Source organism: Salvelinus fontinalis, chromosome 16 (genome assembly GCF_029448725.1).
Source record: "Salvelinus fontinalis isolate EN_2023a chromosome 16, ASM2944872v1, whole genome shotgun sequence".
Lineage (NCBI taxonomy): Eukaryota > Metazoa > Chordata > Actinopteri > Salmoniformes > Salmonidae > Salvelinus > Salvelinus fontinalis.
The window spans coordinates 2,010,141-2,030,308 of NC_074680.1; the positions used below are offsets into that span (position 1 = coordinate 2,010,141).

The following is a 20,168-nucleotide window of genomic DNA, read 5'->3' on the forward strand; positions in this document are numbered from 1 at the left end:
TATTTTCCAGTGGAAGTATGCTCAGCACCCCTCTACTTCTCAATGGAAATTACATACTCAAATCTAACTGCCTGTAGCTCAGGCCCTGAAGCAAGGATATGCATATTCTTGGTACAATTTGAAAGGAAACACTTTGAAGTTTGTGGAAATGTGAAAGGAATGTAGGAGAAAATAACATAATAGATCTGGTAAAAGTTAATACAAAGAAGAAAGAAAAAAAACGTTATTTTGTAATTTTTTTGTACCATCATCTTTGAAAATCAAGAGAAATGCCATAATGTATTATTCCAGCCAAAGGCGCAATATACATTTTGGCCACTAGATGGCAGCAGTGTATGTGCAAAGTTTTAGACTGATCCAATGAACCATTGCATTTCTGTTCAAAACTTTGTATCAAGACTGCCCAAATATGCCTAATTTGTTTATTAATAACTTTTTATGTTCAAAATTGTGCACTCTCCTCAAACAATAGCATGGTATTCTTTCACTGTAATAGCTACTGTAAATTGGACAGTGAGTCATTACATAATAGGTACAGTTATCAATATAATGTTATCCAGTCCAAGCAAGTTTGTCTGAGGTTTACTGATCATTTATTTATTTCTGTTTTTGTTGCTCCACTTTTATATCTTGAATCCGTATTGAGTTGTTTGTATATGACACAAAAAATATTCCTGTATTCTTGTTTGTTTATTTGTTGTGATATCTCTGTAGAATTTTTGTTTTCTAGGACTGAGGGAGGGTGTGGGATGGGTTGGGTATATGGGGTGATTGGGGTGGGTGGTTGGGATGGGGTAAGTGGTTGGGAGGAAATCGAGGTGGGTGAACTGAGGTAGGGCGGATAGGTAGGGAAGGGACTGGGGGCGTTGATGTGTTGTGTGGAGGGAGGGTGGTTTGGATATGGTAAAATCTTTGTACTTACAGTGATGTACATTTTGTCAAACTTGAATACAACATTTTTTTTTAAATTATTATTAAAAACTTAGCTAACATTCCCCAGCCTAATTGTAACCTAACCAATATCCAAACTGAGATTCAGTGAAAACAAAAATCTGACATTGATTTCATACAGAGGATCCCCCACGCTTTCTCAAAGCAGCGTGACTTCGCGTGATGGGTGAAGTGACAAAGGCAGAACTTTACCACAACCATAACTAGGTTGGTTGCCGGCAATACCTTTCTGATATAAAGAGAATTCAGCAAAAAGTTGGTGGCATGCTAAAGTTGGCAGAAAAACATTTTCGTATGAATGGGATACTACAGCCAATGGCCCGTGCCACATCTGAGCAATTGTTTCGGATAAGCATGAGCCAGTGGATAAGAAGTAAAGACACCAAAAAATGGGATAGACATTTTAAAATAAATCAATTCATTGCCCTATCATGATGGAACGGTCCTCAACCCCTGTGTATGAGTGTCTGTGAGTCTGTCTGTGACTGTGTGTGTATCCCAAATCTGTTGCTATGGGGTAATGATGTTAAGGACATTACAGGATGAATCAGAATAATTGTTTGCCAAAATAAACAAAAGTTTAAAAAGTGTTGATAGGGGTCAGAATATGTCACACCATCACATTTTTGGCTTTTACATCACTCTTACAGAACTTCCACGTGGGCAAGGATATTGGAAATGTAATCAAATTTAATTGGATGACAACTTGTTTTTAACCTGTTTGGCGTGCAAGCCCGACGTCGGTACATTTATGACAACAGCCACTTCAAGTGCAGGGCGCGAAATTCAAAATATATTTTTTTTAAATATTTAACTTTCACACATTAACAAGTCCAATACAGCATATGAAAGGTACACATCTCGTGAATCCAGCCAACATGTCCGATTTTTTAAATGTTTTACAGGGAAGACAAAATATGTAAATCTATTAGCTAACCACGTTAGCAAAAGACTCCACTTTTATTACTCCATCAGTTTTTGACTCCATCAGTAGCTATCACAAATTCGGCCAAATAAAGATATAAATAGCCACTAACCAAGAAACAACCTCATCAGATGACAGTCTGATAACATATTTATTGTATAGCATATGTTTTTTCCCAAAAAAGTGCATATTTCAGGTATAAATCATAGTTTACATTGCAGCTACATTCAGAAATTGCACCGAAAGCAGCCATAATATTTACAGACACCAACGTCAAATACCTAATTACTCATCATAAAACATTTCTGAAAAATACATAGTGTACAGCAAATGAAAGACAGGTATCTTGTGATGCCAGACAATATTTCCGATTTATTAAGTGTTTTACAGCGAAAACAAAATGTAGCATTATATTAGCTTAGCACAATAGCCAGAAACACTTGGGCGCCGGCGACTACGACAGATATATGAAATAACATCATAAATTGGGTCTTACTTTGCTGATCTTTCATCAGAATGTTGAACAAGGTGTCCTTTGTCCAGATGAGTCGTTGTTTGGATTCAGAATGGCAACTTTCTCTCTCCATTTAGCAAGCGCGCTAGCCGGGTTGCACGGATCTCTCCATGTAAACAAACGGAAGAGAACGGAACACGGCAAAACTCCCGAAAAAATTTCAATAATCTGATGAAACTATATTGAAAAAACATACTTTACGATGATATGGTGACATGTATCAAATAAAATCAAAGCCGGAAATAATAGTCGCATATAACGTCAGCAAAACAAAAGGCAACCCCACTGTCCAAATTGCGTTCTTCAGAGTACCGGAAATTGGGTACACGTTATTCCAAGAGGATTTATTCCATCCCAGATCGAGATAATCACCTCATTTCTTCTCTCACAGCCTTCTTGACACCCAGAGGAAGGTGTATGACGTGTATGTATGCAAATAGGTCTTGTGCCCATGTATAGGCATGAAGAAGAACAGAGCATCGATTTCAGACGTTCCACTTCCTGGTCAGGAAAAGTGCTGCAGAATGAGTTCTGTTTCACTCAGAGAAATATTTCAAACGGTTTTAGAAACTAGAGAGTGTTTTCTATCCAATAGTAATAATAATATGCATATTGTACGACCAAGAATTGAGTACGAGGCCGTTTGAAATGGACACATTTTATCAGGCTACTCAATACTGCCCCTTGCAGTTAACTAGGACAGAAGAATTTATAACAGCCTTTTTCAAACATAACATAGGTACAGAAGATCCCCTTACTGTATGGGACACTTTTAAATGTATCACAACTCAGAATATGACCCAGATGCAGACACGGGAGAAGAATAGTACAGTTCTCAGATGATTTATTAGAAACATGGGGCAGGCAAAGGGCAGGTTGAGGGCAGGCAGAGGTTCGTGATCAGGTCAGAGTCAGGCAGGTACAGCATGGAAGGCAGGCACGAGGTCATGGCAGGCAGAGGTTTCTAATCAGGTCAAAGTCAGGCAGGTACAGCATGGCAGGCAGGCACGAGGTCATGGCAGGCAGAGGTTTCTAATCAGGTCAGAGTCAGGCAGGTACAGCATGGCAGGCAGGCACGAGGTCATGGCAGGCAGAGGTTTCTAATCAGGTCAGAGTCAGGCAGGTACAGCATGGCAGGCAGGCACGGGGTCATGGCAGGCAGAGGTTTCTAATCAGGTCAGAGTCAGGCAGGTACAGCATGGCAGGCAGGCTCGGGGTCATGGCAGGCAGAGGTTTCTAATCAGGTCAGAGTCAGGCAGGTACAGCATGGCAGGCAGGCACGGGGTCAAGGCAGGCAGAATGGTCAGAACCGGGAAAAACTAGGAAACAGAACTAGAGAAACAGGAAGGTGGAAGAGAACGCTGGTAAGACCTGACAAGACGAACTGGCAACAGACAAACAGAGAACACAGGTATAAATACACAGAGGATAATGGAAAGATGGGCAACACCTGGAATGGGATGGAGACAAGCAAAAAGACAGGTGAAACAGCTCAGGGTGCGACAAAATGTGCCTTTAGAGGCCATGCAACTCAATACTCATCTTTAAAACAAATACAATTTAGGTCAAAAGAGTTTTTATTAAAAAAGGAAATGGAGGGACTAACGGTACAGATAGATAGTAATAAAAACTGTACCATAGAGGCACAGAATACAAAAAGAAACGGAGGAACTTATTCAAGAAAGAGCAAGTGTAATGGAATATGGGGAAAATCATTTGTTGCATTTTAGTCATCTTCAAAATATAAATGCTACCAAAAATAATTGACTGAAACCAAACAATTCACCAAACAATATTTTGAAAGAGGAAGCAAAGTACTTTAAGCATATGTTTTTGTTTCAGTCTCTTCCATCTCCACTGACCATGGTTGAGTGTAAGGATTTTTTTCAACTAATAATGTAAAATCAACAGCTATACAGAAAGACTCATGTGAAGGCCAAATTACAGAGGAGGAACATGCAATAAAAGCCTTTAAGTCCGGGAAAACTCCAGGGCTGGATGACATACCAGTTGAGGTATATCAAACCTTTTTGATATACTCAGAGGCCTGTTAATTAGCATGTTTTAACCACTATTATAGAAATGGTAGATTATACTCAACAAGAAGGTCTGATTTCATTATTATTGAAACAGGACCCAAGTGGTAAATATAAAGATCCAGTCCATTAAAATAATTGGAGGGCCCCTTAGACTTCAGTGTTATGCTGTAATTTTTTTAGCAAAATGCATAGCGCATAGAATTAAAATGGTATTGTTGGATATTATTAATCCTAATCAGACAGGTTTTTTACATGGACGATATATTGGAGATAATATAAGTCCTGGAAACAATAGAACACTATGAAAAATCTGGGAAACCAGGCCTGGTATTCATAGCTGAATTTGAATGTATTTGGCTAAGGTATATGTAAACTTCCGACTTCAACTGTATTTTAATCTCACTTTCTATCTACGAACTAAATATACTTTCCTGCAACCCACCTCACTCAATGTGGTACAGATCTGCACTTTTTATTCCTTATAACTGGAACCTCCATCAGGATCTAGCCAGCGAACTAGATACTAGCTATTAGTCTTTGTTAGACACAGCTAGTGGTCTTCACCTTTAGCTCGGACACCAGCCAGCTTTAGCTCAGACAATACCTGCCAGTCTGCACAGCGCCATATCAACCGTGAGCATATCGGACTGCTTCTCTCTACCACATCACCAGATTCCTGCTGCTCTGGATCATTACACCGGATCATCGCAGCTAGCTAGATGCAACCGAGTGGCTACTGTTAGCTAACGCCTCTGTCCTGAAGAAAGCACTAGTTAGCCTTGAGCTAGCCTCGAGATAGCCCATATATCCAGCACAAAAACATCCTGTGGTGTTCTGCATTAGCATCGAATAGCCCCCACAATATGCAACTTTTCAGGGCAGTTAAGAACCAATATAAACAGTCAGTTAGGAAAGCAAAGGCTAGCTTTTTCAAACAGAAATGTGCATCCTGTAGCACAACTTCCAAAAAGTTTTGGGACACTAAAGTCCATGGAGAATAAGAGCACCTCCTCCTCCCAGCTGCCCACTACACTGAGGCTAGGAAACACCACTGATAAATCTACGATAATCTAGAATTTCAATAAGCATTTTTCTACGGCTGGCCATCCTTTCCACCTGGCCACCCCTACCCCGGCCAAAAGCTCTGCAACCCGCATCAACTTGCCCAAGCCGCCCCCTGTTTCTCTTTCACCCATATCCAGATAGCTGACGTTCTGAAAGAGTTGAAAAATCTGGACTCCTACAAATCAGCTGGGCCCTCTCTTTCTAAAATTAGCCGCCGCATTTGTTGCAACCCCTATTACTAGCCTGTTCAACCTCTCTTTCGTATCGTCTGAGATCCCTAAAGATTGGAAAGCTGCCGCGGTCATCCCCCTCTTCAAAGGGGAGACACTCTAGACCCAAACTGTTACAGACCTAAATCTATCCTGCCCTGCCTCTCTAAAGTCTTCGAAAGCCAAGTTAACAAACCGATCACCGACCATTTCGAATCCCACCGTACCTTCTCCACCATGCAATCTGGTTTCCGAGCTGGTCATGGGTGCACCTCAGCCACGCTCAAGGTCCTAAACGATATCATAACCACCATCGATAAAAGACAATACTGTGCAGCCGTCTTCATCGAACTGGCCAAGGCTTTCGACTCTGTCAATCACCGCATTCTTATCGGTAGACTCAACAGCCTTGGTTTCTCAATTGACTGCCTCGCCTGGTTCACCAACTACTTCTCAGATAGAGTTCAGTGTGTCAAATCGGAGGGCCTGTTGTCCGGACCTCTGGCAGTCTCTATGGGGGTGCCACAGGGTTCAATTCTTGGACCGACTCTTTTCTCTGTATATATCAATGATGTTGCTCTTGCTGCTGGTGATTCTCTGATCTACCTATGCAGATGACACCATTCTGTATACATCTGGCCCTTCTTTGGACACTGTGTAAACAAACCTCCAGACGAGCTTCAATGCCATAAAACACTCCTTCTGTTGCCTCCAACTGCTCTTAAATGCTAGTAAAACTAAATGCATGCACTTCAACCGATCGCTACCCGCCCGCCCGACTAGCATCACTAATCTGGACTAGAGGTTGACCGGTTATATTAATTAGGGCCGATTTCAAGTTTTCATAACAATCGGTAATCATTATGGCCGATTACATTGCATTCCACGAGGAAATTGCGTGGCAGGCTGACCACCTGTTACGCGAGTGCAGCAAGGAGCCAAGGTAAGTTGCTAGCTAGCATTAAACTTATCTTATAAAAAACAATCAATCTTCACATAATCACTAGTTAACTACACATGGTTGATGATATCACAAGGTTAACTAGCTTGTCCTGCATTGCATATAATCAATGCGGTGCCTGTTAATTTATCATCGAATCACAGCCTACTTCGCCAAACAGGTGATGATTTAACAAAAGCACAATCCTTGCACAAATGTACATAACGATAAACATCAATGCCTTTCTTAAAATCAGTACACAGAAGTATTTTTTTTAAACCTGCATATTTAGTTAAAATAAATTAATGTTTGCAGGCAATATTAACTAGGAAAATTGTGTCACTTCTCTTGCGTTCATTGCACGTAGAGTCAGGGTATATGCAACAGTTTGGGCCGCCTGGCTTGTTGTAAACTAATTTGCCCGAATTTTACATAATTATGACATAACATTGAAGGTTGTGCAATGTAACAGCAATATTTAGACTTAGGGTTACCACCCATTCGATAAAATACGGAACGGTTCCGTATTTCATTGAAAAATATACGTTTTGTTTTCGAAATGATAGTTTACGGATTTGACCATATTAATGACCAAAGGCTCGTATTTCTGTGTTTATTATATTATAATTAAGTCTATGATTTCATATTTGATAGAGCAGTCTGACTGAGCGGTGGTAGGCAGCAGGAGGCTCGTAAGCATTCATTCAAACTTTCCTGCGTTTACCAGCAGCCCCTAGCAATGCTTGAAGCACAGCCCTGTTTATTACTTCAAGCCTATCAACTCCTGAGATTAGGCTGGCAATACTAAAGTGCCTATTAGAACATCCAATAGTCAAAGGTATTGAAGAACTGGGAATATTGAACCACCAGCATTCATATGTTCTGAGCAAGGAACTTTATCTTTTTTACATGGCACATATTGCACTTTTACTTTCTTCTCCAACACTGTGTTTTTGCATTATTTAAACCAAATTGAGCGTGTTTCATTATTTATGAGACTAAATATATTTTATTTATGTATTATATTAAATTAAAATAAAAGTGTTCATTCAGTATTGTTGTAATTGTCATTACAAATATATATCTATATATAAAAATCGGCTGATTAATCGGTATCGGCTAATAATCGGAATCAGTATCGGCGTTGAAAAATCATAATCGGTCGACCTCTAATCTGGACGGTTCTGACTTAGAATATGTGGACAACTACAAATACCTAGGTGTCTGGTTAGACTGTAAACTCTCCTTCCAGACTTACATTAAGCATCTCCAATCCAAAATTAAATCTATAATCGGCTTCCTTCCTTCACTCATGCGGCTAAACATACACTCGTAAAACTGACTATCCTACCAATCCTTGACTTCGGCGATGTCATTTACAAAATAGCCTCCAACACTCTACTCAGCAAATTGGATGTGGTTTATCACAGTGCCATCCGTTTTGTCTCCAAAGCCCCATATGCTACCCACCACTGCGACCTGTAACCTTTGTTGGCTGGCTGGCCTTCGCTTCATATTCGAGGCCAAACCCACTGGCTCCAGGTCATCTATAAGTCTTTGCTAGGTAAAGCCCCGCCTTATCTCAGCTCACTGGTCACCATAGCAGCACCCACCCGTAGCACGCGCATAGCGGCAGGTAGCCTAGTGGTTAGCGCGTTGGACTAGTAACCGAAAGGTTGCAAGATTGAATCCCTGAGCTGACAAGGTAAAAAAATTGGTCGTTCTGCCCCTGAACAAGGCAGTTATAACCCACTGTTCCTAGGTCGTCATTGAAAATAAGAATTTGTTATTAATAACTTCTTATGGCTGCAATCCCGCTACCGGGCTGATATGACAACAGCCAGTGAAAGTGCAGGGCGTCAAATTCAAAAAACTGAAATCTCATAATTAAAATTCCTCAGAAAATCATGTGTCTTATACCATTTTAAAGGTAATCTTGTTGTTAATCCCACCAAAGTGTCCGATTTCAAATATGCTTTTCAGCGAAAGCACTACAAACAATTATGTTAGGTCACACCAAACCACAATAAGCTCAGCCATTTTTCCAGCGAAAGATAGCTGTCACGTTCCTGACCTGTTTTCCCTTGTTTTGTATTTATTTAGTTGGTCAGGGCGTGAGTTGGGTGGGTTGTCTATGTGTGATTTTCTATGTTGGGGTTTTGTGTTCGGCCTGGTATGATTCTCAATCAGAGGCACCTGTCAATCGTTGCCCCTGATTGAGAATCATACTTAGGCAGCCTGGGTTTCACATGTGTTTTGTGGGTGTTTGTATTTCGTGTCAGTGTTCGTGCCACACGGGACAGTTTTTCGGTTAGATTCTCTTTGTTATTTTGTTTCGTGTAGTGTTCAGTTTATTTCATAATAAAACATGGACACTTTCCACTCTGCGTCTTGGTCCGATCAGACGAAGAGGAGGAAATCAGCCGTTACAATAGCAGTCACAAAAAGCAGAAATATAGCTCAAATTAATCACTAACCTTTGATGATCTTCATCAGATGACACTCATAGGACTTCATGTTACACAATACATGCATGTTTTGTTTGATAAAGTTCATATTTATATAAAAAAATCGGAGTTTACATTGGCGCGTATATTCACTAGTTCCAAAAACATCCAGTGATTTTGCATAGCCACATCGTTTCAACAGAAATACTCATCATAAATGTAGATGATAATACAAGTTATAAACATGGAATTATAGATATACCTCTCCTTAATGCAACCGCTGTGTCAGATTTAAAAAAAACTTTACGGAAAAAGCAAACCATGCAATAATCTGAGACGGAGCTCAGAACAATAGTAAAATTAGCCGCCATGTGGGAGTCAACAGAAACCAGAAAATACATGATAAATGTTTCCTTACCTTTGATGAACTTCATCAGAATGCAGTCCTAGGAATCCCAGGTCCACAATAAATGCTTGATTTGTTCGACAATGTCTGTTATTTATGTCCAATTAGCTACTTTGGTTAGCGCGTTTGGTAAACAATTCCAAAGTCACAAAGCGCGTCCACTTTAACATGACGAAATGTCCAAAAGTTCCGTAACAGTCAGTAGAAACATGTCAAACGATGTATTGAATCAATCTTTAGAATGTTGTTAACATACATCTTGAATAACGTTCCAACCGGAGAATTAGATTGACTTCAGTTGAGCGATGGAACGGAGCTGCCTCTCACGTGAACGCGCGTGTTCAATGCGTGGTCACCTCATGGCAGTGGTGAATCATTCCTGTCTCCTTCGGCCCCCCTTCACAGTAGAGTCATTAGACAAAGTTATATTGACTGTTGACATCTAGTGGAAGCCGTAGGAAGTGTAATTTCAATTTCCCGCTGTAATTTCAATGGGAACTTGATTGAAAATCTACCAACCTCAGAAAAAATCCAAACAGGAAGTGGAACTTCTCAGGCTTTTGGCCGCCATATGAGTTCTGTTATACTCACAGACATAATTCAAACAGTTTTAGAACCTTCAGAGTGTTTTCTATCCAATACTAATAATAATATGCATATATTAGCAACTATGACTGAGGAGCAGGCCGTTTACTCTGGGCACCTCTGTGCACCTTTCATCCAAGCTACTCAGTACTGCCCCTGCAGCCATAAGAAGGTAACTGACTTGTCTAGTTAAATAAAAAATAAAAAAAACAATTATCTCAGCTCACTGGTCACCATAGCAACACACACCCTTAGCACGCGCTCCAGCAGGTATATTTCACTGGTCAAAGCCAACTCCTCCTTTGGCTGCCTTTCCTTCCAGTTCTCTGCTGCCAATGACTGGAACGAATTGCAAAAATTACTGAAGCTGGAGGCATAACTCCCTCATTAATTGTTTTACTCCCTCATTGTTTTACTTGCTATATTGTATTTACTTCGCCACCATGGCCTTTTTTGCCTTTACTTCCCTTATCTCACCTCATTTGCTCACATTGTATATAGACTTATTTTTCTACTGTATTATTGACTGTATGTTTTATTTATTCCATGTGTAACTCTGTGTTGTATGTGTCAAATTGCTATGCTTTATCTTGGCCAGGTCGCAGTTGCAAATGAGAACTAGCCTACCTGGTTAAATAAAGGTGAAATAAATTTTAAAAAATTACTTTAACCTTCAGCTGTCAGAGCAGCTTACCGATCACTGCACCTGTACACAGCCCATCTGTAAATAGCCCACCCAACTACCTCATCCCCATATTCTTATTTATTTTGCTCTTTTGCACCCCAGTATCTCTACTTGCACATCATCTGCACATCTATCACTCCAGTTATAATGCTAAATTGTAATTATTTCGCCACTATTGCCTATTTATTGCCTTACCCCCCTAATCTTACCACATTTGCACACCATATTTATAGATTTTTCTATTGTGTTATTGACTGTACATTGCTTTATCTTGGCCAGGTCGCAGTTGTAAACGAGAACTTGTTCTCATCTTGCCTATCTGGTTAAATAAAGGTGAAATAAATAAATAAAATAATCTTTGAACTTGTTTTTCCTTCCAATCTATTGCGAAGGTGCTACTACTAGTAATTGTTGAGGTGTTTTGGCTTATTTATAAACTTATATCGCTAGTTGCAGGTGGACACATTGTCGGATTATTTAATGTAGCAAAAATGTGCAATTTTCTTTTTTAAATGTTATGTTCTACCTGCAACTAGCGATGGAAGTTTAGAAGACACCACTGTCTTCCAAGTTGAGAACAAAGAAAGTATCGCGATGTAAAGGTTAGTCGAAAATGTGCCTTTTACGGCTATAAGCAGCCTGTTATCAACGGTTATCCAAGCATGATGAGAACTGTTAATTTAAATGTGCGGTCCACTGTAAATAGAGTTGTTTGTGTGAAAGAAAACAAAGAGAAAGGTTGAGAGGCAGGAAATTACTTTTTAGACTGTTGTGACATGAAAGAGAAAACAGAGGTTGAGAACGTTTGATAGGGAGGAGGTAAGAAGTCTAGAAAGTGGTTCAGATGGGTCATTTGGAGACTAACTCTGCATCCCAAATGGCACTCTATCCACAGGCCCATAGTGCACGACTTCAGGCCAGGGACACAGACTTGGAGTTGCCCAGCTAAAGGGTTAATGGGAGAGTACTGTCTGGCAGCTCTATTGTATTCCCTCCAATACCTCCCATTCCACTTGTCCGAGCTCACATACACACATAAAGATGCAGACAGACACACACACGCACGCACACACACACACACACACACACACACACACACACGCACACACGCACGCACACACACACACACACACACACACACACACACACACACACACACACACACACACACACACACACACACACACACACACACACACACCACACACACATACACACATACACACACACAAAGATGCAGACACACACACACACACAAATATGCACACACCCTAGTCCTTCTCACTGCTGCCCGCTGTCTCTCATCTGTTCCCTTTTTCCAGAAACACCCACGGACATATGGACCTCTCAAACCCTACCCTACTCACAGGCGCATACACACACTTCCAATATCCTAGCCTCGGCCAATGTGGCTATTGGATTTTAACCATCACTGGACCAGCTTCTCTGTGACTCATTAGTCTGCATTTTCCGTTTATTTCATTCACTCCTTCTGCGAGGGCAGACATCTGCCGTCCGTGCGAGGGCAGACATCTGCCGTCCGTGCCACCCTCTCCATCTCTCCGGACCACCGAGGTGGCAAGCGCCCAGCCATGGAGTGAGTGTGTGTGTCTGTGTGTGTGCGCACAAGGGGAATGCTATTGTGCCCCTTAAACTAATCCCAAGCTCAATGTAATGAATCATAGTCTAACTGGCAGGTGGTACAAGGCTACCCTACAGTATGGCCTAGTTCCACAGTGTACTTCATACAATCTGAGCAACATACACTACCGTTCAAACATTTGGGGTCACTTAGAAATGTCCTTGTTTTTGAAAGAAAAGCAAATTTTTTGTCCATTAAAATAACATCAAATTGATCAGAAATACAGTGTAGACATTGTTCATGTTGTACACTGTGTGAAAGCACTATTTTCATATTGCGATGCGTTGCACTGAAAACTGTCTCTTTAAAAACGTCAGGTTCGTTTGTCATGAAGACACGCAATAGATCAGTCATTCATTCATTGCTATGATCATTGATCTCATGAAGAAGCTGTCCCTTTACATTTCTTTCTGTTCCCCGAAATTTTTGAATATACTGGTAAAGGAACCAGGTTGTTAGCTTGCTAGCCAATGAGGCAGATTGACTGAATGGTTTTAGAACGGCCCATGAAATGGTTCAGGAATGTAAAATGTGGTCCCGGTGATCCGCTTTGGGAAGATACAAATGTTGCACTGGTAATATGGTCAGATCTTTTGACCTGGTTGACCTTTTGACCTACAAGCAAGTTGCTTTCGCTGTAGAAATAGTGCATCCATGAAGCTAACGAATCCTCATTCGCTTGTTTCTCTAGGGCACTAGGAAACAACAGTACAGCAAAGCCTTTTCATTATGACAATTATTATCTGGGAGACGTTTTTCATAGTCGCACAGTGCTCCCAAAATAAAAATCCTGGTCGCACAGCTAAATATTTTATTGCGTATGTGACCAAATTGGTCGCACTTTAGAGCTCTGTCCACACCCAAACAAGAGTTGGAATATGGCATTATCTGCCAACATAAATAAATAATTCCTCCTAACTGTTTCAAACATTTGGTGATGCTTAAAGGGTTTGTCCATCCAAATATGATCATTTCCAGTTTGTTCTGTAAGATTGGATGTAGGCTACAGGGAGCAGACGGCAATCCAAAATAGCTTTCATTCCTTACATATTGGTAGTCAAAAAGAGCTATTATCTATTATTTCAATTAGCATTGAAAACTAGCATATAAAAATAATCAAACAGCATAATTGTAAAACTGTCTTCATTTTGCTGGACCCCGGGAAGAGTAGCTGCTGCCTTGACAGTGCTTTTAAATAAAATACATGATTTGTTTTCTATGAAAATCCTCATTTTGGAATGTCCCATGTCATGTCCCACATCATTTTAACCTACTTAACCCCAAAGATTTTCCCAGTTTTCAAAATTTGTAAAACCCTAGTTATTTTTGTTGCTTTGGGAAAGTAAATACAGAATATTTTTACTTATATAATGTAATTGGTGATTAATTGACATTTGCCCCTTAGGTTTAATGTCAACCCTGTAACGTGAACTGAACTCGTTTTAATATCGTAAAACTAATATGGTAAAAATACATTTGAAAGAAACATTGAACATCTAATACTCAAATCATAGTGTAAAAGTAGGTGAGCTGGTTCTACTATTTTTGATCATTTTCTTGAGTTTTCTGGTGGGAAACCCTGGCTGCTACCCATAGACAGACAGGCCCATAGACAGACAGGCTAGAAATGTTTTAAGTTAAAATACTGTTGTGAAGCTTGCATTCAATTTCCCCTCAGTGTTGCACACAACAAGCTCCCATTACCCCTGTCACAAGGGGAGTAACGTTAATGGCTGATTTAAGATGTCATCATCCCTGTTACGATAAACCGTGTCACTTTTTTATTTATTTTCATTTCTGAACATGTCAGAATATAATTATTTGGTGAAATAAATAGTAATTTTGGACAAAATACACTTCCCAAAAGGCACTCTATTCGTAGAATGACCCAGCTATGTGATTCTATGATTGCCAAATACTTGTGAGATGCTACCCAAACCACAACACGGTAAGCTGATTGGAGGATGAACAATGCTACGCTAATGGTCACTATTCAAGAACAGTAGACGCAACGTAATGGCACTAACCTGTTGCATTTTCTCCAGGTCCAGACTTGGCCTCCCCAGCTCTCCCCCGTAGCTGTGCCTGTGTTTCCTATAGGGAGCCGCTGACTGGTCGAAGTGGGTCAAGATGATAGGCTTGGCAGCAGGCTGCACCCCCTGGAACTGGAGCTTAATTGGAGGCGGTGGCTTGAGGCTGCGAGGTGGGCTAGAGCTAAAGAGCACCGGGCTGGTGGAAGCGGCCAGGCAAGTCCCAGGCTCCAAGGATGCTGCAACCGGGCCGCAGCCACACAGGTCCCACACCTCCTCGTCGCTGGAGGCACTGCTGTGGTGGTCACCGTGGCGATGGTGCAGCGTCCACTTCCTGCCGTCTCCAACGCCGTGGCTGATTCGCTCCAGCTCTTCTTCAGACGAGTGACGGTCCAGAGTCGGGTCTAGAAGGAGGCGTAGGTGATGGAGGCGTGCCGGAGATAGGGGACCCTGATTGTGCTGCTGGCTGGTGGCCAGAGGGGTGAGGCCGCAGTTCCGCCGCCTCTCTGAGGGGGGTGACCGAGAGCACATGTCACAGGTGAAGAGGCAGAGATAGCGACAAGCTTGTCTATTTCTATACTGTGTAAACTGAAAGTTTCTTTATGACCATCTTGTACACATGTAAAAACGAAGAGCATAGAAGACTTGGGTTGGTTTGAGCAGGCGGGCCACATACCTCTGTCAATCTGTGCAAGCTCCTGGTTCTCCCCCTCGGAATCGTCGCTCTCCGCTCCCTCCCCACTGCCATGGTAGGAAATCTAGACGGGAAAGGGTTAAAGGATAACTATTTAATTGGGCAACATATGGCTTGTCCCTCAACTTCGTACATGAGATAGCATCCAGTTAGCATCAGTACAAGACACTCTTTGGGGCTTTGCTAGGTTAGGGTCAACAAGTAGCGTAATACCCATATCATTGCAACTATGAAGCAACTAGGACGCAGTATCTTTACCAAATCACCATTCCACTTGCCTCACATCTCTACAGCTAGCGCAACTGCATCACTAAGCAACAGGGTGGCCCACTGACATAATTCTCAACTAACATCATTTTATCTAAAGACTCAAATAAACATTGTGTTAGAGAAATTGTGCAAAAGGTCGAGATTGGGGCAACTCTGTTTCGCGTATAACGTGCACATCATGCTAACGCCCAAACTTGGCCAAATGGCTTTATTTACTGGAAAATTCCTTACTCTCAAATTGGAATTTGGAAGAGGGATGACATTTACAAAAAGCTGAAATCTAGGCCTGGTCAATCTAGCCTCTTCAGTTCAGTGTAAACTCTTGTCAGCTCTTGGCAATTCCCAAGTCCCAGATTGGCCCTTTAAGAGCAGTTCCTTTTTGAGGGGTCTACGACAACAACAGTAGACACCCAGCAGACTGCAGCACTGAGAGTTAAGTAACACGCCACACACACAGTAATTACCACACTGAGGCAGAGCAGCTGCCATCTGTGCTCACACACACATGCACACACACAATGCCTCCCCTTCCCTACCGAAGCACTTCAAACAGCGAAGGAGAAAGAGAGTGCAAGAGAAAGGAACCAGGGCCTCAAATCCTACTCCAGCAGGCAGCGTACACTTCTACTACATACAACTGGGGTGCATTCAGAGTTCCCTGTGACATTGTAGGACACAATGTTGAATGTTTGCGACTGGTACACTGTACACTACATAGCACTCTTACTTCCAGATCAGTATCAAAATACAGGCTATACTGTATCTGGCTATGAAATATCTTTAGCCTATCTTTACAAATGTTCACACCATCGATCAAACTATTTCCACCACTACCTTAACGAAGTACAAATGGAGCAATTACGGTTATAATAATTAATATGGCCTTTTATTATAATTTGAAGCAGTGTACAGTATATAGCAGCATAGTTCTCGATCAATTCTTTACATCAACAGCCACAGTAGAGAGCACACCAACTTCACTGCCATTGCCTGATCTATCTCCATGACATCACCCACTAGCACCACATTGGCTTGTGCGGGAGGCTGATAGTATTTTTCTCTTCCCATTTAGGATCGGGGGTAGGGTAATCTGATCCGAGGTCAATTTTAAGGGCAACTTCTACCTCAAGCAAAGGGTTAAGGGCTCAAGTCCAGGTTAAAGGTAAAGGGTGTGTCAGTCTTGGAGCAAGTCAGACACTATTGTCAGAGGCAAGAGGATGAGCCAACATAACAGTGACGTTGCATGTTGACTCAACTCTTTGGCCTCGCTCTGCCCCCAGGGCAGTTCAGAGAAGCTGGTATTAATCGCTCATAAGGACAGCAGGTGAAAGAGAGGGCACACAACCGCACAAACACACATGCACACACACATTTACATTGCACTTAAAAGGTATACAAGCACCACACCTACTGTCAAGCAACAAAGTGCTTCAGTGTGTTTATACGACTGGGGTAGGCTACTCATCTCTTTGCAGTCCAACTTAGTCTCCCGATCTATGTTACATACTTCCTCCCCACACTGGATAAACGGGGCATTTGTTTTATCTGAGCAACTCAAACCACAACAGGGTTCAAATAACTGGACCATGAAAATGTTTCATTTTAAATGGGGTTTTCATGACTAAGGTGTGACTGTATGGATTTGAATAGATGTTTTTCCTCTCAAACCTTGAGCCATGATACCTGTGTTGAGTAGTATCAGAAGGTACTCTTGTAAAGGACATCAATGTTATGTGCAGTGCACAGTGAACTTTTGATGCTTGTCTGTGTAACGATCGTCGTAATCCTCCACCTCGGACGAGGAGGAGAGGCGAGAAGGATCAGACCAATACGCGGAGTGGTTTGTGTCCATGATTATTTAATGAAAATAGAATGAACACTGAACATACAAAACAATAAACGTGACAAACCGCAAACAGTCCCGTGTGGTAAATTAATACAGACACGCGATTACAACCACCCACAAAACACACGTGAAACCCCGGCTGCCTTAGTATGATTCTCAATCAGGGACAAACAATCTACAGCTGCCTCTGATTGAGAATCATACCAGGCCGAACACAAAACCCCAACATAGAAAAACACACATAGACAACCCACCCCAACTCACGCCCTGACCAACTAAATAAATAAAAGGAAAAAGGAACAATAGGTCAGGAACGTGACAGTCTGAGTATGACAGAGTTTCTTGTTAATTACATTTATGGTGTGGGTTCGTGCAACTGTTGAGGGAACAGTGTGAAACAGTTGAGGGAACGTTGGCAGTATCCGAATACCCATACTTGCATCTTAAATAGTAGGCTGAAAAGAATGTGTTTAATAGTATGCAACATTTCTGAAATTGAGTATACTTAAGTAGCCCGGATGTCGTACTAATTTCGGCTTATCTCAATTGGGTCGAGGTCGGGTGATTGTGGAGGCCAGATCATCTGATGCAGCACTCCATCACTCTCCTTCTTGGTCAAATAGCCCTTACACAGCCTGGAGGTGTGTTGGGTCATTGTCCTGTTGAAAAACAAATGATAGTCCCACTGAGTGCAAACCAGATGGGATGGCGTATCGCGGCAGAATGCTGTGGTAGCCATGCTGGTGAAGTGTGCCTTAAATTCTAAATAAATCACAGACAGTATCACCAGAAAAGCACCGTCACACCTCCTCCTCCATCCTTCACGGTGGGAACCACACATGCGGAGATCATCCGTTGACCTACTCTGCGTCTCACAAAGACACAGCGGTTGGAACCAATTTGGACAGATTTCCACCGGTCTAATGTTCATTGCTCGTGTTTCTTGGTCCAAGCAAGTCTCTTCTTATTATTGGTGTCCTTTAGTAACGGTTTCTTTGCTGCAATTAGACCATGAAGGCCTGATTCACGCAGTCTCCTCTGAACAGTTGATGTTGAGATGTGTCTCTTACTTGAATTCTGTGAATCATTTATTTGGGCCGCAATTTCTGAGGCTGGTAACTCTAATGAACTTATCCTCTGCAGTAGAGGTAACTCTGGGTCTTCCTTTCCTGTGGCGGTCCTCATGAGAGCCAGTTTCATCATAGCGCTTGATTGTTATTGTGACTGCACTTGAAGAAACTTTCATGGACTGTTGTTTCTCTTTGCTTATTTGAGCTGTTCTTGCCATAATATGGACTTGCTATTTTAACAAATAGGGCTATCTTCTGCATACCACCCCTACCTTGTCACAACACAACTGATTGGCTCAAACGCATTAAGAAGGAAAGACATTTCTAACAAGGCACACCTGTTTATTGAAATGCATTCCAGGTGAATCCCTCATGAAGCTGGTTGAGAGAATGCCAAGAGTGTGCAAAGCTGTCATCAAGGCAAAGGGTGGCTATTTGAAGAATCTCAAATATAAAATATATTTTGATTTGTTTAACACGTTTTTGGTTACTACATGATTCCATATGTGTTATTACATAGTTTTGATGTCTTCACTATTCTCTACAATGTAGAAAATAGTAAAAATAAAGAAAATCCCTTAGTGTACTTAGCGATCAAATCTGTAGTGAACATTACTCCTTAAATGCCTATAAACCAGTACTGCCATTATGCCACACAAATGGCTCTTGCTTGCATGTTATGTTGAACATCAGAAATGCACCAACAATCCTGAGTCCCGAGGACCACCCTTACCCTTGAGGTCGCATGTTAAATGTGCAACCAGAGGGGAAAAAACTCTAGACCACCTTTAATCCACACACAGAGACGCGTACAGAGCGCTCCCTCGCCCTCCCTGGCCTTCCATTTGGCAAATCTGACTATAATTCTATCCTCCTGATTCCTGCTTACAAACCAAAACAAAAGCAGGAAGCACATGTGACTCGGTCAATAAGAAAGTGGTCAGATGAAGCAGATGCTAAGCTACAGGACTGTTTTGCTAGCACAGACTGGAATATGTTCTGGGATTCTTCCAATGGCATTGAGGAGTACACCACATCTGTCATTGGCTTCATCAATAAGTGCATCGATGACGTGGTCCCCATAGTGACTGAACTTACATACCCCAACCTGAAGCCATGAATTACAGGAAAAATCTGCACTGAGCTAAAGGGTAGAGCTGCCGCTTTCAAGGAGCAGGACTCTAACCCGGAAGCTTATAAGAAATCACGCTATGCCCTCCTACGAACCATCAAACAGTCAAAGCGTCAATAGAGAACTAAGATTGAATCGTACTACACTGGCTCAGACCCTCGTCGGATGTGGCAGGGCTTGCAAACTATTACAGACTACAAAGGGAAGCACAGCCACGAGCTGCCCAGTGACACGAGCCCACCAGACAAGCTAAATTCATTCTATCCTCGCTTCGAGGCAAGTAACACTGAAGCATGCTTGAGAGCATCAGCTGTTCCGGGACGACTGTGTGATCACGTTCTCCATAGCTGATGTGAGTAAGACCTTAAAACAGGTCAACATTCACAGGGCCAGACGGATTACCAGGACGTGTACTCCGAGCATGCGCTGACCAACTGGCAAGTGTCTTCACTGACATGTTCAACCTCTCCCTGTCTGAGTCTGTAATACCAACCTTTTTCCACCAGACCATCATAGTCCCTGTGCCCAAGAACACGAAGGTAACCTGCCTAAATGACTACCGACCTATAGCATTCACGCCTATAGCCATGAAGTGCTTTGAAAGGCTGGTCATGGCTCACAACACCATTATCCCAGAAAACCTAGACCACTCCAATTTGCATAACGCCCCAACTGATACAACAGATGATGCAACCTCTATTGCACTCAACAGTGCCCT

At 41.9% G+C, this 20,168-nt stretch overlaps 1 protein-coding gene across 1 annotated transcript in view; it reads right to left on the reverse strand.

Annotated features, from left to right (window-relative positions):
* The window catches only part of si:dkey-16j16.4 (uncharacterized), a 58,726-nt gene that overhangs the window by 24,729 nt on the left and 13,829 nt on the right, over window positions 1-20,168 (reverse strand). The window contains exons 2-3 of the mRNA XM_055864140.1: window positions 15,115-15,196; window positions 14,436-14,944 (exon numbers count right to left, since the gene is read on the reverse strand). Coding sequence (XP_055720115.1) covers window positions 14,436-14,944; window positions 15,115-15,196 — 591 coding nt within the window. The remainder of the gene's footprint in view (window positions 1-14,435; window positions 14,945-15,114; window positions 15,197-20,168) is intronic.